General features: G+C 40.9%; 1 protein-coding gene across 1 annotated transcript in view; it reads left to right on the top strand.

The window, feature by feature from the left end:
- Positions 1-23,617, top strand: part of TSPAN5 (tetraspanin 5) — a 257,691-nt gene that overhangs the window by 218,827 nt on the left and 15,247 nt on the right. Inside the window, exon 3 of the mRNA XM_006893078.1 lies at positions 15,926-16,072. Coding sequence (XP_006893140.1) covers positions 15,926-16,072 — 147 coding nt within the window. The remainder of the gene's footprint in view (positions 1-15,925; positions 16,073-23,617) is intronic.

Below are 23,617 nucleotides of genomic sequence, written 5' to 3'. Positions count from 1 at the left end.
GAACATTGTTTCAGGGATAAGGAAAGCAGAATTCTGCCCTCTTCTTCCTCACACGCTGGCTCTGATGTCCTCCTTGATGCTCACTTCGTTAGAAGGAAAGGTGTTTGTGGCAACCACTGATCTCAGGAGGGAGGCGGGAAATGAGGAGAAGTCTTGCTCCATATTGCTTTCTGGCTTGAAGTTTCTTCAGATAATGATGTTTTCTTTTTTCTTCTGGAGGCTTTCCCCCAGTCCGTTGTCTGTAACTATAAGTCTCATTTTAGTGCCCTCTAGTTGCTTCCTGTCAAGATCATACAGTAGACCTACTTTGGAAAAACTTTCCTTATTTTCCCAGGAAGGAAAATTGGAGACAATGAGATTGGCTGATTCAGGCAGCTCACAGCCGCTCTAGAAGTCAAGTTTCCATAGCCAGAGGGACCCCTGGAAGTGGTCATGAGGTAACTGGAACAGAAAGTAGATTCCGGAGTGAAAAACTGAGGAGACATTTTTGAGACGTTGAAAACATGTCTTTCATTATTTGATTTTATTGGCTGAACTGTAGTAAATTTTTCAGCATCTTCCTTCCTCAGTTACTGAAAGAATCCTCTGAGGATCTCTACTGTGTCCTGAAAGATAAACTATATAGCTCTTCCTCAGAACCTGAAAATTGCCCTCAATACCAGATGCACTGGAACCAGTATGTCCAAACAGCATGTTCAACCTGACTATGTTAAAAAAGCCTTAACTTTTCGTACCTCATGTATCCTTTCCAGCTTTATTCAGAGAAATTCCTCAGGGAGGAAAATTCAGTTGGGACAAAATTTCCTGGTTTACTTTTCCTCTCAGATATCACTATTGTCTCTTACTTGGTACAAATTCAAACATAGTAATTAGGATGTCTTGCCCTCACTTCGTTTTAAAATCTTCCTTTCCCAGTTTGGTCTGTTTAGGGCCTGGTAAAGACGGGAGGGGTGTGAACCTAGCACCTTTCTCTCGCCTGCCTTCCCCCCTTACCAGTAACTGTTCTGCCCACTTCCTGCCAGAGAAGAAATGAAGGGAGAGGAATGGAGAGAGGTAAAGAAATAATAGAATAGTTTTCACATGGTCTGCTAACTTTGCTCTCTGGGTGTGGCAGTTGCCAAAGCAGATGTTGTCTTGGTTTTTGGTGGTTTTTTTTTTTAAGCTTCTTTGCTAAGTCTCTTTGTCCTTTGGTCCCCTTGAGTTTGATAGTATCTCTGTTCTGGGTGACCTTTGAGAGCACTAGTCATCTTTCACAGCTACTGTGCCTCTGTTCTCTACCTTTTAAAGTTACTCTGTCCCTTGCAGGTGCTCCATCTGGGAGGGTCCAGGATGACCCTCATCTGCCTCTTGTGCTGACCTTTTTTCTCCTGGAACTACTCATCTGGATGTGGTGCCAGGCCCACCACATTACCCTCACCTTCCAGAGACAGTAGCAGTCAGCCAGCTCTTCTTTGACCATCTTGCTCATCCAGTCTTTGCAGGAGTCACACACTGAAGCCAGCCAGTCCTTTCTATGGCAGGAGTCAAGCTCTAATTACTGTGTCTTTCACTTGCACAGTACCTCTTCAGAGAGCCCCTGGGGTCCCCTGGAAGCCCCTTACCAGGTTTAGAGAGGGAGAAAACTCCCAGGGGATGGTGGTGGTGCACAGCACAGTAACTGCTATCTCAGGAGAAGCTGCAGGCTCCTCACTCCACATAGCCTCCTCCAGCAACTTTTCATGTGTTTGATCTCACCAAGGTGTACAAGAAAAAAATCTTCTTTTTCTGCAGGTGTCAGTGGTGGTGGGGGAGAGGAAGTCTTATCTCCCATACAGTTTGCTTCTTAGTTAATGCTCAGTCAAATCAGAGGCAAGAATACTATTCTAACCTCATATATTATCCATAAAATGTTAGGAACAGGTATACAATGTTAAGTTAGAAATAAAAACTCTCTCATCCCTGCTGCTTGTTCTTTGTAGGCATAAGATAGCAGAGTGGTTAGTTCCATGTCTGGGGCAAACTGCATGGGCTCAGGCTCTGATTGGCTGGGTTCTTACCAGAATAACCTGAACAAGATACTCATTAGCTCTGTGTCTGTTTCCTAACTGGTAAAACATAGGTAATAATACCTTTCTGGCAGGTTTATTAAGAGGGTGGACTTATGGAGGTAGCCCATTGCCTAGCATAGAGTATGTGATCAGCAGAGTGTCTGACTGCAGTCGTAGACCCAAGGCTTCGGCATAGCTTATCTGGTTCACGCTCCATCCTGCTTGTTTTGCCCCATAAACTTTTTAAATGGAAATATGGTCAGAGACTTCTGCTCCAAAAATCCTCAGATAACAAGCCCAGACTGGTTTCCGCCAGCCATTGTCTTCTCTCACCGCTTGCCACGCTCCCATTGAGAGCCCTTGTTGGACCAGGTTCTGTCAGTTTGTCATTGCACTGGCTGACATGACCTGCTTCCCCTCCTAGATCTGGCAGCAGAAAGTTAAGATTGACTGTTTCTGTGTGCCCCACATCACCCAGAGTGGGTAACTGCCCTAGTAAGTACAATAGTTTATGCTAAATTAGTCTCTGTTCCTGTGGGTGGCCTTTGTGTACTCCTTGACTAGCACAATACCTGGCCCCTTAGGTAATAAAGTGTTTGGTGCTAAGTGAATGAGCTAAGTATTTCTGGGGCCCCAAACCACAGTCATCAGCTGCCATTAAGCTTAGCTTGTTTTTTTGATTGTTTGGCTTTAGGGTGGTTTTTTGGTTAGTTTTGAGACACAGTGATCAGAACTGATTAACTGTTTCAATGTAACTGTAATACAGGTTGAGTCTCCCATATTCTGAATCTGCAAATTAAAGTGTCTATAGTGTGGCCAGGAAATGGAGATTTGTGAGATAGAGGCTTTTGCTTGTGAGTGCATTCTCGTGTTTTTAGACGCTGTTGTCTGCACTTGGGCATGTGGCTGTGGGAGCGTCTCTGCCTGTGAACAGTACCCTCCTGTAAGCAGAACTTGGCACTGCTGATCTGTCCGGCACCTGCTTGATAGTAGGATTTTGTTGTTGCTGTTGTTGTTGTTGTTGTTGATTGTCATCAAGTCAAGCACAACTTGTAGCAACCCTCTGAACAAAAGACCTGAACCCTGTTCTTTAACTGTAGTTTCTCTAAGTTAACAGAGTTTCCAGAGGCATATTGTTTGTTTAGGAAGTGGATGCCACTCCTGCTTCCAAGCCTGTCTTACTCTAGGAGCTCCAGCAAATACTTTTCACTACGAGTAACCATTATGGTATTTGACCCACCAGTGATCCAGGGTTCAGCATCACAGAAACCTCAGGTTACTTCTGTACAGCAAATTGACAGACCAGTGCTGTACCACTTAGAAGATTGTTCCTCCAAAGTAAAATAACACTAGGTGTGAGTGCCATAGGCCCCAGGGCCCAACCCACTTTTAAATTCAAAGGCCCTTCAATAGGTCCTGTTGACTCAAAATAGGATGATTAAATAAAAAGTCAAACATTATACAACTTATAATTATGTACAGCAACTCTGAACCCTTCCCTGTCCTGAGCCAGTTTCACTAAATCCAACTCACCAACCATTGCCCCAGTTACTATATCAATCCATCTCATCCAGAGTCTTTCTCTCCTGCACTTTTTCTCCACCCTTCCAAGCATGATGTCCTTCTCTATGGACCAGTCTCTCCTGGCCATGTGCCCAAATTATATGAGACAGAGCTTCACAATCCTAGCCTTCAAGGAGAAACTTGGTTTTACCCTCTCCAAGACAGACCTGTCTGTTTTCTTGGCAGTACATGCTATGTTTAAGACTCTTCTCCAGCACCACAACTCAAAGGCATCAGTTCTTTTTCTGTCATTCTTAGGCATTGTCCAATCTCTGATGCATAACAAGTAGTTGTGAAGACCATGGCTTGGATTAGGCACACCTTAGTCTCTAGACTGACATTTTACCAAGACCTAAATGATGTCTAGAATGCCTGGGTGGTACAAACCATTAATAAGCTCACCTGCTGCCCAAAGGTTGGAAGTTCAGGTCCACTCTGAGAGACCCCCTAAAAAAATTTTTTTTTAATCTACCATTGAAAATCAAGTCTTACTCGGATACACGTGGAGTTGCCATGGGTTAAAATTGACTGAAGGACAGCTGGTTGCCTAAAAATTACTATGGTTGCTATGAGTCTTACTCAATGACACCTAACAACAATAGCAACAACCTCCTCTCCCACCAAAGGCAGACTGTGGCCATTTTGTTTACACTAGCAACAATTTTTAGTTTCACTGATGGCATCTTCTACTAAAAGAAGGAGAAACTACCTTTGTAGCTGCTAGTCTAACTTTATACTTGGCCAAGAGCTATGCTGCCCTCAGCTCTCTTGTGTGTTTCTGGCATGTTAAGGTTCAAGCAAGTGCTTTCCTTTCTGCTCCCAGCTCTTTCTCTGGTCTCTGTGACACCCCCCTCTGAAAGCCAGATGAATTTTTTGCAGAGTACCTTTACCCTGTAATATTCTTTGAGGATTTGGATGAGTTTTTATAGAGGCTAGCTTCCCTGTAGGCCTGTGGGCTCCATTTTTGTCTTCTTGAGGCTATCATTTGATGCATTGGTTTCAGGACAGCCTTCTCTGAGAAGCTGCATTTTCTTTAAAATGTCCTATTTTATCACCCTGAGGTTGTCTCAGGAGAGAAGGTATCTTCTTTTCATACATCAAGGAAATAACCATCAGCTCTACCTAGGCGACTGTCATTTATGGAGAACTAGGTGAATCTGGACTGTCTCAGGGGCTTCTCAGGCAAGTATCTGCCTTGTCTTTGGGTGAACAGATCATATGCCTATCTTTGTTTTTAATCCAGCACTGGAAAGAATTGTGCTTACATATGCAAAAGCAGAGCAGCTCTGAGGTTGAAGGCTGCATAGTTCTTCCTGAATTTCTTTTTTGGGGAGAAGAAACTGAAGCTTGCCAGATGATGTTCGGAAAGCACCGTGCTGGCGGTGAGGAAAATCACAGATACTCCTGAAGTTTGTAGATCTGAGATGCTTCTGAAATTGCTTGTTCATAAAATCATTACTCAGAACCTAGTGTTTTGTTGCAGAACCATCAGTGGGAAACAGCCTAAAATTCCAGCGACACCTGAGTGAGGTGCTAATGAGGAGATCAGGTCTGAGGAAAGATGGACTAATTTTTAACACACTCACTGAGACGTGCTGTGTTTATCTAACCATTACACAACCAGATGCTACAAGAAATAGAACAAAGTTGACTGACCAGAAAGTCACTGTAGAGCAGGGAACCTCCGTGCCCAGTTCACAGCTCAGCAGCAGTGGTGGCCCTGCTCCTAGGTGAGTGTGCCACCACTATGGCAGCCCTCCTGCTGTTTATTCCAGCCTACTTACCACTGGAAACGAGCTTCCCTCTGCTCTTTTCTCCATTGCACCTCTTTTCTGAACAGATAGTTTCTGGATTATGAATGAGTCCTTTCCTAAATCTGCTTTTAAATTGAGTTTGCATGTAACAGTTGACTATGAATGGTCAGATAGGGTTTGCATCTAGCTTCAGTTGATTAGATGTCTATCTTATAGTTAGGTGCCTGCAAGGCAACTACAACTAGAGTGACCTTATAAATGACAGATCTAAACCTTGCCCTACTGTTTAACTTGGTATATAGTATATTGTTATGTGCCATTGAGTCAACTACAACTCATAGCAACCCTGCGAACAGTGGATCTGAACCTTGCCCTATCCTGAGCCAGCCTTATCATGTCAAAACACCTGACTCCATTGCCACAGTCACTGTGTCAATCCATCTCATATAGGATCTTCTACTTTTGCATTGACCCTCCACCCTTCCAAATATGATGTCTTTCTCCAAGGACTGATCCCTCCTGCTGACACGGCCAAAATGTGTATACAGCCCTTCAAAATCTTTGCTAACAAGAAGCAAACTGGTTTCACCCTACCCAGATTAGACTTATTTGTTCTCTTGGCAGTCCATGGTATATTCATTACTCTTCTCCAGCACCACAACTTAAAAACATCTATTCTTCCTCTTTCATTCTTGTTCATTGTCCAACTTTTAGATGCATAGCAAGCAATTGAAAAGACCATGGTATAGGTTAGGCTCACCTTAGTGTCTAAATGGTTAACACTGCTCTTTAGCACTCTGGAGAGATCTTTGACAGTGCATTTTCCCAGTGCAGTTGGTCTTTTGATTTCCTGATTGCTCGTGCCAAGAATCAGCTTTCTATACATAAAAAGTAAAAATATTCTACATGTACTGAAACATCTTTAACATAATAATATTTTGGTGCGTGTTGTAAAGCTGTGTCCATTTATTTTTACAAATCATTGTATATACCTCAGATTCTAATATAATAGGTTTGATGAGGGATTGTATCATAACTTAAGGTTGTATGGAAGTTGAACATTCATATCCCAGGGAAATGTCTGTACTCTTAATTTTTATCTACTTATAACTTCATCTTCTTCATGTTTTTTTGCTAACTCATGACTTCCCCCTTCTGCTTTTCTCTTTCCATCTTTCAGATTCTTTCCAAATCCCCAAAACAGTCTAATTAGGTAAGTCAGTTACTGACTTCAGTCATAATCATCAGATGTAACTATGACTTTCCTTAGAAGGGATTGACTTAATTTCCTAGGACTGCAGTAACAAACATTTCAAAGGCTGGTGGCAGGGAGTGGTACTTTAAAGAACAGAAGTGTGTTTCTTCACGGTTTTAGAAGTTAGAAGTCTGAGTGAGGGTGTTGACTATCAATTCCTTCTAAGAGCTTTAGAGAAGAACTGTCTCGTGACTGCCTCCCAGTTCCTGGTGGCTGTTGACAGTTCTGTTCCTTTGCTGTGTATACAGACATACCTTGTTTTACTGCATTTCATTTTAGTATCTTTGCAGTCAGTGCTTTTTTTTTTTCCTTTTACGAATTGAAAGTTTGTGGTAACTTGCATTGACAGGAAAATGATCTGTCAGCACCATTTTCCCAACAGCATGCTCTCATTTCATGTCTGTCACATTTTTGTAATGTACACAATATTTCATACTTTTCATAATGTTATTTCATATTCAGTATAGGGTAAATGTAACTTTTATGTGCATTAAAACTCGAACTCATGGCCATCAACATCATATTGGAACCTATTCAGATCTCTTTTGGGTTTCTGAAGCTGTAAATCTCGTGAGAGAAGATTGCTGACCTTTCTCCCTTGGAGATACTGGTGGATTTGAACCACCTGAGAGACTCCATCTTTGCAGCACATCTCCTCATCCACCCCTTCAGAGCTCCCCAGGTTATTACCATGGTGTGGAACAGAACCTGAATTATCTTTGAGGTATGCGTGTAGATAAAAACTATATTTATTATCACTTCATGCATCTGCCCTTCTCTTTTGTTTGACCTTGACTCATTGTTCTCTTTCATAAGACACCACTTAAAAAAAAAAAAAAATAAGACACCACTTAGTGTACCTTAGGGAGCTCTGGTGGCCTAGTGAATAGAGAATTGTGCTGGCAACTCAAAGGCAGACAGTTCGAAGGCAGCTGCTCTGTGGGAGAAAGATGGGTAGTCTCCCGTGAGATTTACAGCCTCTGAAAACCTGCTGCAGGTTCAGCTATGAGTTTTTTCCAACTTGACAACAGTGAGTTGAGTTTGAGAAACCCTTGATAGTTCAGTTGAGAGCCAAAACTCAGACTGCCCTGCTTCTCAGGGTCTAGTGTGCTTTCTACATTGGAGTACAGTGTTAACACTTTTTTTTTCTCCTTTTAGCATAAAATACTTGCATTTTCCTTCTCTGATAAGTTTCTGCGTTACACAGGTTTTTAGCATTTACAAGTTTTCACTGTATCTTCAAAAAAAGTCTTACTTCACTCCAAACAAGGACACATTCACAAGTACAGGAGTTGAGAACCAGAGACCAAGATTACAAGTCACAAGAAAAGTACAGAAAGAGAGTATATAGAGATTTTGGAGCCTTAGTACTAAGCACAATGATTAAAGAGCTTAGCTTCTATCCAAAAGAGTACATAGAACCAGATCTTTGAGAGGAATTCCTATGCATACATTCTTTTTTAATATGTTATTAAGATTGTTTGGAAGGAGTGGCATCCACTTCCATAATAGCTTGCCTCCGGAAACCCTATGAACCTGGAGAGAGGATGAAAGGCACCCAAGCGTCAAGGACTCTCCTTCATAGGGTCGCTATGAGTCGCCTGCCACTCGGCGGCACTTAACAACAACAACAACATTAAGATTATAGTAATAACTTATACAGTTGTTGTTGATTGCCTTCAAGTTGAGCGCAACTCCTAGTGACCCTATGAACTAAAGGCCTGAAGCCTTTCTTTAACTATCAACATTTATCAAAATTCATAGAGTTTCCAGAGGCATGTTGTTTAGGAAGTGAATGCCACTCCTGCTTCCAAACCTGATGTAGTCTGCTGTTGTTTTATATGCCATTGTATCACCTGTGATGTGTAGTGACCTATTGTTTGATAATTTCCACGTTCCATGCTCCTTGTGAGTGAGCCTTTTAAATTAGTGAATGATATATTCATAGTAATTCTTCATATTCAGATGTATGTTCCTGTGTTTCCTTTCGTACAAGCCTCACTGTGAGTCCTCAGTTATGACTGTGACAGACAGCAGAGGGAAATCACTCTGAACATTTGTAAAGGGCTATTACAAAGATGGATACTAGTCATTTTTAAAAAAGTTTTGAGAAATGAGTATATACAGAAAACTGACCCTTTAGCAAATTGGCTTTTGAACAACTGGCTCTTGGTATATCAGTTTGGACCCTTAAGAGATGATCCTCCAATGAAAATAGGACATTTCCATCATCCACTAGATAGGAGACAGTATCCCTCAGTTGGAAGATCAATGTGTACCTTAAAAGGAATAAGACACATTAATGGGATATGTCTGAGGCAGTATCATTACAAAAGAATTTTGAGGGCCAAGGAACAAAAGTATATTGTACAAGGAGACAATTAGGCAGCCTGTAGGGTGAGGCAGAGAGAGGGAGCATTCCAGTCACAATCATTTCCTACACAAAGCATCCTGAACTGTACTCAGAATTCATACGGCTTACCTGCCATTTCCTCTAGTACTCTAAACCAGAAAACTGGGTAGGTCCCTAGACAAGCACTGGATGGAAGGCAGGCAGGCAAGATATACCTTGTAACACAGGTTCCCATACTCACAACCTGTGGGTTCTCATGTTAGTTCCTTCACTTACCAAACAAACCCCAATTTCTGCATCTGTGGAATGCTACCCTATGTTAAAGGTTATTAGGAGTTTGAAGGAATAATGCAAATGAATCCAGACACTATGCTAAGAGCTTAGCATGTGATAAGCCCCCCCAAAAAGTTTATTCCAGTTTTGTATTATTATCACTGTTACATCAAAACAAAAGGGAGGCATTGCCACGGTGCCTAATACAGCTGTCCTACAGGTACAGGTGGATCTCCTTTTCTCTGGCACTTGCCCTGCTGAGCCCCTGCTGTGAATTTCTCCAGCTTGTACTGTTTTGACATTTGGTTTTGGCATTTTTGTATGTGGGTGGCCACCAGCACTGAAGTGTAGTTTATTCAGAGCTGTTGTGTGCTGCATGAGACTCCTCAAATGCAAATGGAGGCAACACAAGCAATCAAAGGAATATATTGTAGGGCTCCCAGGATAACTCAGAACTCAAGGACAGGCCTCAGGAAGGACTCCTGAACTGGGGGGGCTGTGCTGTCAGGTGTGTCCTTTCTCACTCAGGTCCTTAAGGAGCCCTGGTGGCACAGTGGATAAGTGTTTGGCAATTCTCTTAACGGTTGACAGTTCAAACCCACAGAAACACTAGCTTTCTGTTTCTTACAGAAGACAGCTGATGACTTTGGTGTTTTCCATGTCAGCTACTGGTGATGTCTGCTTTAAGTCTTGAAGGGAAGACATCATTTGTCATGAGGGTAGCGGGTCACATGAGAATGCGCAGGGGTCATGGAGTTATGTAGGGTCAGGAAAAGGGAGGTGCAGTTCCCAGAAGAAGAGGGCAGTGCCTACAGGCCTCGGAATAAGAAATCTTTGCTGGTGTTCATGCACATTCTTGAGGATTTACCTCCAGTCTGAGTGCCTGTTTTAAATCCCTTGGCAGACTTAACTGTAATCTTGGACTTTTTTTTTTTTTTTTTTATCTTCCAGCTTCTTGTTAACTACAAGCTTTAATTATAATTCTTCTTCAGCAGACTTGTTCTGGTGAACCTCACTCATTTGTCAAATTGAATTTAACAAAATTTGAAAGTCCAATGAGAGTCGCTGTCCTTAAGACAACAGATGACTGAATTGTCAAGTCCTAATGGCTTCTGTCATCTCCAGTCATTGCTCCCAGGATTATGCTCAGCATCTCTTTAATCCTGCTGTGTAACCAGAAGCTCTTCAGTCAGTACTTGGAGACTTTTCACAGGTGAAAGAGTAAATCTTTTTTTTTTTTTTTTTACATTTCCATCTTGGTGAAATAAGGCTAATACCCTGGAAAAGAAACTGGTCACGGGACATTAGTTTCCATACTGTTCATTTCAGATTTGCCTTCATTTTCAGCTGATAATTACCTGGGCATATTCAGAATATATATATTTATTCTGTATATATATATTCAGAATATATATATATATATATATATATATATATATATGTTTGGTAGTTTTTTAGTGATTTGCAAAATATTATTTTCCCCAAGCTCTCAGTAGCTTATTTCCAACCTTGTCTTTGGCCAGACATTAGGGTTTTAAAATGAGTAGAATCTTCAGTCCAGTTAGACCTCCATGTCATTGTTGTTTCTATGGAAACAGGTGAAGGCTTCTCAATTAAAAATACCCCTGCAGCTGGGGAGAATCAGTACTAAACCGAATTTTCCTGAAAAGCCAAATCCTCGTTCCCCAAATTAAACCCAGAGAGGAAAAATGGTCCAGGAATCTACCAGCAGTTGGGATGCCACGTTTTTTTGCCATCTGAGGGGAAGGGCAATTTGTTGGTTGCTTTGCCTAAGTTACTCAGATAATTGTCTCTCTTACCCACCGAGTAGTGGGCATTTGTGGATGAAGGAGGACTGTTTGGGAATGATCTGATCTTTACTCACCCTTGAATGTGAATCACAAAGGAAAAACCCATTAAAAATAGATGAAAGCGTAAAGTTGGAGGGAGTCTAAAGGTCATCAGGTCCCAGCTTCTCATACAAATGGGAATCCCTTCTAGAAAATGGCTGACACGTGACCACTGCCTCAGCATTTCTGAGGAGAGGCTCTTCTGTCTCAGCCTTCTCAAGCGCTTCTCAGATCAGCCTCCCTCCGATCCATTCTAATAACCTGGTGGTCCTAGAAATGCTTCTTCACATAGAAATTACATCTGCCCCTGTCACCTCCAGCTCTGTTACTTCTCATTTCTGGTGCCACATAAATGGACTCTACGTTTTCTCCTGTAGTAAAAGTAACTTTTACAATTTTAAGAAAATTATTCTAAAGTCTTCTCTTTTCCTGACCAAGCTGGACCAACCCATGAAGGCTTTACATATGTAATACTCATGGATAAAGGCATTCTGAGAGAAGAGATTGATTTCTTTCCAACTGGACCTGGATTTTTTTTGTCTGAATACTTTGGAATTTTTTTTTTCTTAGTATCATTTGTGTATATGGAGAATTGACTGTATTATTTATGAATTTTACTCCCTGGATGTTAACATTCTTAGTTTGGAGTTTGAAAGCCTAGGAAATACAAAACTGGATCATACTACTGGTTTATGCAATCTCGTGACGGTTACTGCTGCCTTCTATGATGTCACCTCAGAAGTCAGTGAACATACCCTACATTCCTGACTGCTTTACAATCTCTCAGCCCTTCATCTGTGAATCTCTTTAAACCCCGGACCTTCTTCTTCCCCTTCTTTTTATGTTTAAGTTGGATATCCTTAAGACTTAGTTCTTTAACTTCTCCTTAAAGTGTTCTGTTGTTAGGTGCCATCAAATTGGCTCTGACTCAAAGAACCCTCCATCCAATAGAACAAAACCCTGCCTGATCCTATGCCTTCCTCACAATCTCTTTGCACTTAAATCCATTGTTGCAGTTACCGGGCCAATCATTTTCATTAAAGGGAGTCCTCTCCTTTGCTGACTCCTCCTAGTACTAGTATTCTAATAATAGCACTATGGTTATTAGGGCTTCTGGTGATACAGTGCCTTGAGTATTGGGCTGCTAACCAAGAGGTCAGTAGTTCAAATCTACCCATTTCTCCATGTCTTAAATATAAACAGTCTCTTCCTATAGAGATGTACAGCCTCAAAAGCTCAGTGGAGGATCACCATGAGTGGGCATGGGCTCAAAGGCAGTGGTTTGGATTTAGGTTGAATTATATGGAGCTCTGGTGGCCTAGTGACAAGAAGCTGCGCTGCAATCCTGAAAGCATGTAGTTCAAGGCCACCACCAGCTGCTCCACAGGAGAAGGATAGGCATTCTCCTCCCATGCAGTTAACTGCCTCTGAAAACCCACCAGAGGACCTGCTATGGGTCGGTTCTGACTCGATGGTAAACAACAACAACATATGTAGCTCTAGTGGTATGATGATTTCTGTGTTGGGCTACTTAACAAAAGGTCAGTGGTTCAAAATCACTTCTCTGAAGAAAGATGAGGCCTTCTGCTTCGGTTAAAATTTTACAGCCTCAGAAAACCAATATAGGGTCACCATTGAGTCAGAATCAGCTTGACACCAGTGTGTAAGTGACTCATTCACTAGATTTACTGGTAACAAATGGTTTGTGCTTGACTGTCAACCTAAAGCTTGGTACTTCAAACTCACCCAGTGACTCTGTGGAAGGTACACTTGGCGATCACTTCCCCAGAGGTGACAGTCAAGAAAACCCTATTCAGCAGTTCTGCTTGGTAATACATGGGGTTACTGTGAGTTAACTCACTATCAGTGGGTTTGGTATTTGAATCTTTTTGAGATTGTTTTTAGGAGTCCCTGGGAGAGACAAATAGTTATTATGCTTGACTGCTAACCAAAAACTAGGGGCTTTGGGTTCACTCAGAGGTCTTCTGAAGAAATGCCTGGTTATATCCTTAAAATGAATGGTTGAGTGCTCTGTGGAGACAGTTACTATGAATTGGGGATGATGCCAGGCAGTTACTTTTTTTGTTTCTTTTTTAGAAATCATTCTTAAGTTGATGCTTCCAGCGGGGTGGGGTTGGGGGATATTTTCTCAAGCTATTCCTACAACCCTAAACGGAGAAATGGAAAACTTCTAACTCAGGATTTTGTTAGTACTGACTGGGAAGAATTGCACCATGGCCTCCATATGGTAGGGAAAGAATACTCAAGTGGTAAACCTATTCTGTTTCCAAAACATAGGTAGTGTGTGTCCTTTGCAAATCTTAGATGTTGGAGATGGTTAGCACACATGGCCCAGAGGCACCTCTTTAGAAGGTCCCGAGAATCTGGTTCCAGCAGTCAGCCCCTGAACATTCCATGGAGCAGAGGTCTACTCCAATAGCATGTGAAGTTGTTGACTCAACAGAGTTGACTCAACAGCAACTATTTTGATTGATATAAGAGTCATATCAATCAAGGAGCTGTGCTGCCAATCCGAAAGCACATAGTTCAAATCTACCAGCTGCTTTGTGGGAGAAAGGGACAATCTCCTCCTTTGCAATTAATTGCACTGCTGCTGAAAACCTGCTGGAGGGTCACTATAAGTTGGTTCTGACTCGACAGTACATAACAGCACAAGAACCTGAGTCACTAAGGGAGCTCTGATGGCTTTGTGATAAGGAGTTGTGCAGTCCAACCAAAGGCACATGGTTCAAACTCACCAGCTGCTCCACTGAAGAAAGATGGGCCATCCCCTCCCATACAGTTAAACTGCTTCTGAAAACCCGCTGAAGGGTCAGCTATGAGTCAGTTCCAACACAGTGGTACATAACAACAACATGGGTCACAAACCCACTCCGGGCATTTTTAGAAATTATGATTTGGCCAAAGTTTACAGATTGAATTAGTTTTGCGCTCAACAATCCATGCATTTTTCATTTTGTAACATTAATGCAAACCCCACAAATGACAGTAATCTTCCCTCTTCATCCCTGTGTTTACCACTTCCATTCTCTTTGTTCTCCTATGGTAACATTTTAGAAACAAAATAGTTACTATTCAGACCTTATATGACCGAGCAATTGCACTACTTGGTATATACCCCAATGAAACCATAACTGCCACCCAAACAGATACATGCACACCTATGTTTATTTCGGTTTTGTTCACAATAGCAAAGAGTTAGAAACAACCCAAGTGCCCATCAACAAATGAATGGATAGAGAAGCTCTAGTATATTCACACAACGAAATACTATGCAGCATTGAAAAACAAGGAAGTCATGAAGTATTACACAAAATAGGTGACCCTGGAGGACGTTATGCTGAGTGAAATATCTCAGTCACAAACAGACAAATACAGCATAATGCCATTGTTATAAAAGAGGACTGACATAGGGGTCGGGGGAAGACTGAGAAAGATGGGATAATGTATACTGCATTGAAACAGATGAGGGAGAGAACTGTTTAAAAGGGATATATGATTAGATATTATTGTTATGACAGGAGTCGAGAACGAAGGTAGCATAGTGGAGTAGACTATGGGGAAGGGATTGAATAGCAATGAAAGATTTTTGGTTATTTGGGGTTTGTTGTTGTTGTTGTTGTTTGTGGTGTTTGTTTTTTTTTTTTTTTACTTTTCAAAAAGAAAAGTGAATGGGGGGGTGGGGCGGACAGGGAGAAAACTGCATCAGTGAATGAATGGGAATCCAAAGTCTCTGTAAACTTTCATTAAAATAAATTTAAAATTAAAAAAAAGACATTATACTAACTATCCCATGATACTGTAGGAAAATTTTAAAAGTTCAGAACAAATTTAATAGTCTTAAGATATTACTTCTATATCCTGTGTTGCTTGTAGTGTTGGATATTCATATCCTTTCACAGTGTCAGAATGAAAATGGCCTTAATGTGAATGAATAGCACTATGTACCTGTAATATAAGGGGCAAAAAAAAAGGTTATAATTTCTAGTATAAGTTCTCGTGGTTATTTGATATGAATAATACTCATGAGGCAAAGAACTTCAATACACAAGGGAACTGAAGAAATGAAATTACTCTGGGTACATTTTGTCACAGCTAGAGGCAGGAGAATAAAGGAGTTGGAAATGAGAGAGAAACTTTTGATTTGTACATGATTTAAGCTGCAGCTCTTAAAAAATGGTGGTGGGGAAATTCTAGAAACTGTACCTGGAAACTCGAGCACTGTAACGGCGGGTGGGGACATTTGAGCCCTGGACCTAGTAGCTCAAGGAAGTTTCCTCAAGTGCAGCTGTTGGTTGTGAGTTTTGTTTTCTTTTGGGGCGAGTGAGGTGCTTGTGGTTGAGTTACATGCTGTGTTAGCTCTCAGCTTCCAGCTCTGCCCAATTTCCTGAGAAATGATGAGCACTTTGAAGCATGCAGTTGCCCAATATTTGCATTTCCTGAGGACTTAAACACCCTTCCTGGGTCTTGGGAAGTGTATTTTTCTTACACATTTGTTTTTTCACTTAAGATAACATATATTTGGGAACATAATAAGCCAAGATGACATCCCTGGCTTACAACCATATAAAATCTGATGATAGTATTTTGGGGGTCAGTTATTTTGCTTCATATGGTCTTATCAAAAGCATGAGTACATCCAAATCTTGGAAAGAAGGTTTTTCACTGTGTCTGTATGTGTTTTTTTTCAATTATTAATCACGCTGATAATCAGCTCACCTGTGGAGTATTTCTTTGATAGGGTGAAAAGGACAAGTGCAGTAATCTTTACATGTTTGAAAACTGATGCTTCATCCCGATGCCTTGTGTGTGTGCTTTTCTGTTCCCAGGGTGTTCTCTCCAACATCTCCTCCATCACTGATCTTGGCGGCTTTGATCCAGTTTGGCTCTTCCTTGTGGTAGGAGGAGTGATGTTCATTTTGGGATTCGCAGGGTGCATTGGAGCACTCCGAGAAAACACGTTCCTCCTCAAGTTTGTAAGTATCAGACTCTGCACTCAGCTTGACATTCAGACACTTCATTTTACCTCAGGATACTGTGTCTACAGGCAATAAGGGGAGTTGTACCAAAAACAGCAATGATAATGCTTTTCTTTAAATGGTTCACTTTACCCCTACCTCTCACCCACGTACTTCCTTTATAATAAAAACACCAGCCCTGTAGCCTCCGTGGATGTCTTTATACATGTGTATCATGTATCCTGACACCTAAAGTACCTCTGACACTAAGATAAGAACATGTTTTGCTTTCACCCACGTTCTTCCGCCCCTTAAATACGTGGAGGTCTTTGGTGGCACTAAAACTTAAGACATTTGGCTGTAAACTGAAATGGTGGTTTGAGTGCACTAAGAAGGACTTTAAAAGAAAAGCTTTGCATCTCTTCCCCCCCTGGGGAGGAAATCAGCCATAAAATCCCCTGTGGAGCACAGTTCTATGCTGTCACACAGGGAGTCAGCATGACTTTCAATTGAATCAATGACAACTGCTTAAAAAAAAATTCTTTATTTTCAACATAGAATATGCAGAATGCTCTGCTCAGACATGAGCACAGTGGCTGTGAGCTGTCCGGATTAAAACCTGTTTAGAGCAGCAGGTTTTGATAAGTAGGGAGACATGTTGTTGTTATGTGCCGTCGAATCACTTGCGACTCATAGCGACCCTATGTACAACAGCCCTAAAGGTAAATTTTCTCTGGAATCTTGTCAATGTAAGGTTCTTATTTGTATGACCAGTGTAATCTTCAGATCCCTTGGAAGTGTGAGGTGTGATCACTGGTAGCCTGACTATTTATAGAGGAGTAATTTTAAGAGGAGCCACAAAGATGTTCTTTTTTTTTAAAAAAAAACAAACCAACCAAAAAACACCTTATAAATACCATGCTTATGTAATTTTTTAAAATAGAGAAAAGAAGCTTCAATAATTAGAATACCAAAAAGAATTCTACTCTTGCCCTCTAGATCAATGTGTAAATGTTAAAAGTACACAATGAAAAGTAAAAGTCATTCATTTGATGATTGTTCTAGAAGAGAGCAAAGTGGTCTGTACTTACATATATGCATGTTAGGTAGATTTGACACATTTATTGGTCTGACCAAAGGTCAGCTGATATGTTTGTCAGTGCAGAGCGTGGTTTTCGGGCTGTAACACACCCCTGTCTGTGCACAGCAGCCTCCACACACACCCCTGTCCAAGAACAGGGAAAGAATCAAAAGATTCTCTATGGTTCGTAAAGACTATAGTAATTTCTAGAGAACAGTATTAATATAATATCATGTGTTACTAGAATCATTCCCACTGTCCTTGTCAGGACATCTAAGGTCACTTTGATTTAAAAACAATATAATTTAACAGAGCTAGTACAGCAGCCAGAGAGCAGCCCAGAATTTCTGCCACAACTTATTCTGGCATCTTCTCTGGACCCTCCCAAGGAAGAACCCCACCAGCCTCCAAAGAGCATCCCATTCAGATCTGGGCATCTTTAGTCACAGAGGATCTTGAAAGAGGTGGTTAACCAGAAAGACCATGTGGCTCATGCCAATAGGGAACACTGAAGGATACTTGGTCTTATATACATGACTTTCTGTTCTGTTTAGATAAGCCTGAAGTGGTAACTCAAGAGAAATATGGGAACTTTAGAGCCACAGAATGTCCCTAGAAGGTCTGCTATGAGTCATTTCCAATTCTGTGACAATGAATAAGTGATAGTAGTCACATCTCCGTATTCCACTCTTAAACACACATGCGCGCGCACACACACACATGCATACACCACTACCACCTCTACCAAATACATTGTTTTTCATCTAGTCAAAGATTTGTGGAGCCACCAGGAGGACTCTGCTCCTGTTTATGAGCTGCCGGCCTACCAGTCTTCTTGACATGTTGTTGTTGTTGTTGTAAGGTGATGTCAAGTTGAGCACGACTCATAGCAACCCTATAAACAACCGACCTGAACCCTGCCTTATCCTGTGCTATCCTCATCACCTCTGATACTGTAAAGCCCATTGCTGAAGTCACCATTTCAGTCTGTCTAGGTGGTGGTGGTCTTACTCTCCTTCGCTGACCCACCATCCTTCCAAGCATGATGTTTCTTTCCAAGGAGTAGCCTTGTTTCACTATATGTGCAAAGTATGAGAGACATAGCTTTGCCATCTTTGCCTCCACGGAACACTCTGGCTGCACCTTTTCCAAGACATAATCTGTTTGTTCTTGGGAACAGTCCATGGGATATCCAGCACTCTTCTCCATCACTACAACCCAAAGGCGTCAATTCTTCTGCCATCCTTATTCATTGTCCAACTCTTGAATGCATAGCAGGTGATAGAGAAGACTATAGCCTGAATCAGGTACACCTTTGTATTTAAATTGACATCATTGGTCTTCAGCATTTTGGAGAGATCCATGATGGAAGATTTGTCCAATGCAAATACATCTCCTGATTTCCCAACTGCTGATACCAAAGGTATTGATTGTTATTAGTTATCTCTAAAGGGTAAGTTCCTCTCAGAGTCTGTACTGAGTCTCACTGGATGGACCCTAGTTCATACTCAACCTTTTCCCATGATTTTCTCAGTTTTAGAAAGTCTCTTATAACCTGAAAGGTGGAATTACCTTAATTGAATTTAGTTTCACTTCTGATAGAGAAACCATTTAGTGTAGTTTATTAGTTTTGCATTTGCAAGTAACCATGATTTGCTGAACAGGCAGAAATGTACATACTTTTAAAAATTAGTATCTTACCTTACAAAGTCTCAGGTTATAAATAAAGATAATTGTGTTATGTTTTGGCTTCTTTTAGTCTTGGAAAATATGTACAATAGCTTCTCTGTCATAGATTGAATTGTGTCTCCACAAAAAATGTATCAGCATGACTGAGTCTTGATTCTTAGTGGTTTGGCAGTTAGGTAATGATGTAACCAAGAGAGAATTAAATACTGAGACTGAGGCACTGATCTAACAGATACATAACGTGTGGAAGTGGTGTTGAAATTGGGTAATGAGTAGAGACTAGGATAGATTTAAGTTACCTAATAAAAAAAGCCTCAATGAAAGAGTGTCTATTTGTGTTTTATTGACTATGCAAAGGTGATTGACTATGTGAATCATAACAAACCATGGCTAACAATGAGAGGAATGTAAACCCTAGAACACTTAATTAATGCTCATACAAAACATATACCTAGACCTAGAAGCTGTTCTATGAACAGAGCAAGGAAGGGAACACTGCATGGTTTAAAATCAGGAGAGGTGTAACGTCAGGGTTATATCCTTTCTTCATATCTATTCAGTCTGTATGCTAAACAAATCTTTTTGTCAGCTGGACTCTATGGAGAAAAATGTGGTACTAGGAACAGAAGAAGACTCATCAGCATCCCGTCTTATCCAGATGACACATTCTTGCTTGCTGAAAGTGAGGAGGGCTTGAAATGCTGGCTGTAGAAAATCAGAACCTTCAACGTGGATTGTATCTCAACATCAGAAAGACAGAAATCCTCACCACTAGCCTATAGGCAACATCATGATAGATGGAAAAAAGATTGAAATTGTCAACGATTTCATCTTACATGAATCCACACTCAACACCCTTAGTGCCAACAGTCAGAAGAGAAGGAGACGTTGGGCAAGTCCACTGACGGGCTGAGGAGCGATGATAATAGTTTGAAGACACAAGTGTGCCTGATGCAGGCCATGGACTTTTCAGTCACTTGCTGTGCATCAGAGAGTTGGACAGTGAATAAGGATGACAGGAGAAGAATTGATGCCTTTGATCTATGGTGATGGGGAAGAGCATTAAAAATTCCATGAAAAGCCAAAAGAACAACTAGATATGTCTTGGAAAAAATGCAGCCAGAGTACTCCATGGACACAAGGATGGTGAAGCTTTATCTCATGCACTTTGGACATGTTGCTACAAAAGGCTATTCCTTGAAAAGGAACATTACTGCTTCAAAAGGTCAACACAATAGAGGAAGACCCTCAATGAGATGGATTGACACAGTGACTGCATCAAAGGACTCAAGTATGTCAGAGGTGATGACGACGGCACAGGATAGGACAAGGTTCAGATTAATTTGTACTTGACTCCAACAACAACAGGTTGACTTGAAGAGACAGTTGAAGTTACAGATATCAGGACATTTCTTGTTAGGCTTCTGAAGTAAGTGGGGAACGCTGAAATACTGGAGTTGGCAAAACTGAGAAGCAATAGCAGGAAATGGTGATGGAAGAATTAGGAAACCTATGTAAGAATGTGCTGGAGTCAGCTCATGGAGTGAGAGAACTGAGAGCTTTCATGCAGAGCCATCTTGGTGGAGTAGAGAATATCCAGGCACTTACTGGTTGACCTGAAGAACTCTTTAATACTTGTGGTCTGAGCAGGGCAAAGGCCATGTAGACTCAGAAGCCAAAGGCACTGTGAGCCCAAGGAATCAGGAAACAGAAATTGAGGAGGCTAGAAGCAGATCTGCCTCCATCTCAACGGACAGAATCACAACCTCTAATAAGGTGGAGCCACTATGTCCATAGGGCAGGAAACGGCACCTGCTAGGCCTAGGGAGTGGGTTTGCCTTTCAGCTGGACTAAGAGAATGGGGCCTCCAAAACCTAAAAGAGCAGAGTTGCCAATCCCAGTGAATCTAGAAGACAAAGCTGAAATTCAGGGCCAAGATTCCAGAGAGACTAAAGGCAGAATCAATTGCCTACATACATGATCTCAGAGAACAGAGGATTCTTTTCTTTTTTAATATATCAGCTGTCTAATTTTGCTTGGATCTGCAGTGAACACCCATGATAATAGGAGTCAGGAAATCAAGAGACATGATGCATTGGGGAAATCAAAGACTTTTTCAAAGTACGAAAGAGTAATGATGTCAGTTTAAAGACTAAGGTGTAGTGTCTGATCCAAGCCATTGTTTGTTTGTTGTCAGAGTGGGGTTTTTTTACTTTTTTTTCTCTTTTGTTACACATTTTCTTCCCCTCTCCAGAGGATTGTTTTCTGGAGTGTTGACTTGTTTTACCCCATACTTCCTTCTAGATTCTCCCATTGATGGATTGGCACAGTGACAAGCAGGTCAAAGATTGTGAAGATGACACAGGATAGGGCAAGATTAAGATCTATTCTCCATAGGGTTTCTATGAGTTATAGGTAACTCAGTAGCACCTAATAAAAATAACATAATGGAAATACCTACCTTTTGCCTGTTCTACCACTACACTTAGGAAGCTGGTAAATTATATAAAATATTAACAAATGGAGAGGAATTTTGCCCTAGATAGAATTTGGTCCTGAAGTTGGTGTAAAATTGTGACATGATATGAAATGGAATGAAAATATTTTGCATGTGGCAAGGACATGGATTCTGAGAGAAGGCAAATGCTGTGATGTCATGGATTGAATTGTATCTTTCCAAAGTATATGTCAGCTTGGCTGAGCCATAAATCTCATTGTTTTGGGACTTGTGTAATAATTTAATTTGATAGTTATATATTGCTATAATCATCCCCTATGAAAAAAGATAATTTCAGAACACTGAATTTTGCTCAATTTAGAACCTATATATAGACCAAAAAAGAAGTAATTAGAACAGAAAAAGAAGATACATCTTGATGTAAAATCAGGACAAGTGTACTGGTGTGTATCCTTTCACCTTACCTTTTCTATCTGTATATTGAGAGTAAATAATCTGAAAAACTTGACTATACAAAGAAGAATATGGCATAAGGATTGGAGAGAGACTTGTCAAAAACTTACATTATGCAGATGACACAACCTTGCTCAAAGAAAGTGAAGATTGCTTGAAGCACTTACTGAAGAAGATCAAAGATTTCAGCTTTTATGAAGGATTGTATTTCAACATGGTGAAAACAAAAGCCTTACAACTGAACCAGTAGGTAACATCATGATAAATGGAGAAAAGATTTAAGTAGTAAATTATTTCCATTTACTTGAACCCTCATTCTACAGTCAAGGAATCAATAAATGTTTTGCATTGGGAAATCTGTCATCACAGACCTCTTGGAAGTATTAAAAATCAAGAAGGTCGGCTTAAAGGTGTGACTGACCTTTAACGGTATTTGAAATTGCTCCATCTGAACATGATAGTTGGACAACGAATAAGGAAGAATGAAGAACCAATACCTTTGATTGAGGTGTTGGCAAAGAGTATTGAACATACCGTTAACAGCCAAAAGAACAAGCCAGTCTGTGTTGGAATAAGTGCAGCCAGTATGCCCCTTGGAGACCAGGATAGTGAGACTTTGTCTCTCATACTTTGGGCATGTTACTAGGAGGAGCCATTCCCTGGAGAAGGACATCATCTTTGGAAAATGAGAGTGTCAGTAAAGGAAGATAAGACTCTCAATGAGATGAATTGATACAGTGATTGCAACAGTGGATCTATGCACAGCAGAGATTCTGAGGATGGTAAAGGCTCAGGCAAAGTTTCTATCTGTTGTAGAGTGGATTGCTGCTTCATCCAACAGAAGCTAACAGTAACACTTTAGAGAAAATCTAGTGGAAAGGCACAATCACACATTGCGAGGGATAATTTTAATTCTTGCAGGGATTATGAGGATGGTGTGGGAACTGTTGTATATAGGGCGACTATATAAAGCATTTGTTGCTCTTAGAGTTTACTCAATAGTACCAAACAAAATGATGAGATCAGACTAAGGGAATTAGGGTGGTATACAAAGCTCTTACTTAGAAGAGTTTTTCTAGAGTATGACTTGCTTCACCTTCCATCTTCTTCTTCTTGTTGTTGATTACCTTTATTTAAGTCTAGCATGACTCATAGCAACCCTGTGAACAAAAGGCCCAAAGCCTTTCTATAACTATCAACATTTATCAAAGTTCATAGAGTTCCCAGAGGCATATTGTGTAGAATTGGATACCACTTCTATTTCCACACCTCTCTTAAGCTGGGAGCTCCGCCAAACACTGTCCACCATGGATAGCTGTTGTGGCATTTGGATATAAGGTTCAGTAATCCCAGGTTACCTCAGTACAGCATATTGACAGCAGTGTGCTCTACCACTAAGAAGAATGTTCTCCCAAAATATAACAACCAACTTTAAATACAAAGGCCCTCCCCTAGATCTTGTTGACTATAAACAATAGGCTTTAATAAAAAAATTTAAAAAATTCACAACCAATATAGGACATTGTTGTTATTATGTGCCATTGAGTCACCTGCGACATATAGCGACCCTATGTATAGCAGCTCTGAACCCTTCCCTGTCCTGAGCCAGCCTCACTAATTCCAACACACTAACCTCATCTCATTTGGGGTCTTCCCTCCCCTGTGCTGTCCATCCACCCTTCCAAGCATGATATCCTTCTCCAAGGACTGATCTCTCCTGGCCACGTGCCCCAAGTAAGTGAAGCAGAGCTTCAAAATTCTAGCCTCCAAGGAGAGACTTGATTTCATCTTCTGTCTTAGAAGACATAAAAGAGATAAGACAGCAGCAAGGGATCTGACTACGATCATGAAAAAGGAACCAGAGGTGGATCTCATCCTTTGC

This window comes from Elephantulus edwardii, unplaced genomic scaffold, assembly GCF_000299155.1.
Source record: "Elephantulus edwardii isolate Elephantulus edwardi_28Jun2011 unplaced genomic scaffold, EleEdw1.0 scaffold00122, whole genome shotgun sequence".
NCBI classification, from domain to species: Eukaryota; Metazoa; Chordata; class Mammalia; order Macroscelidea; family Macroscelididae; genus Elephantulus; species Elephantulus edwardii.
The sequence above is the reverse complement of the archived record's forward strand: the minus strand, read 5'-3'. Positions and strand labels throughout refer to the sequence as shown.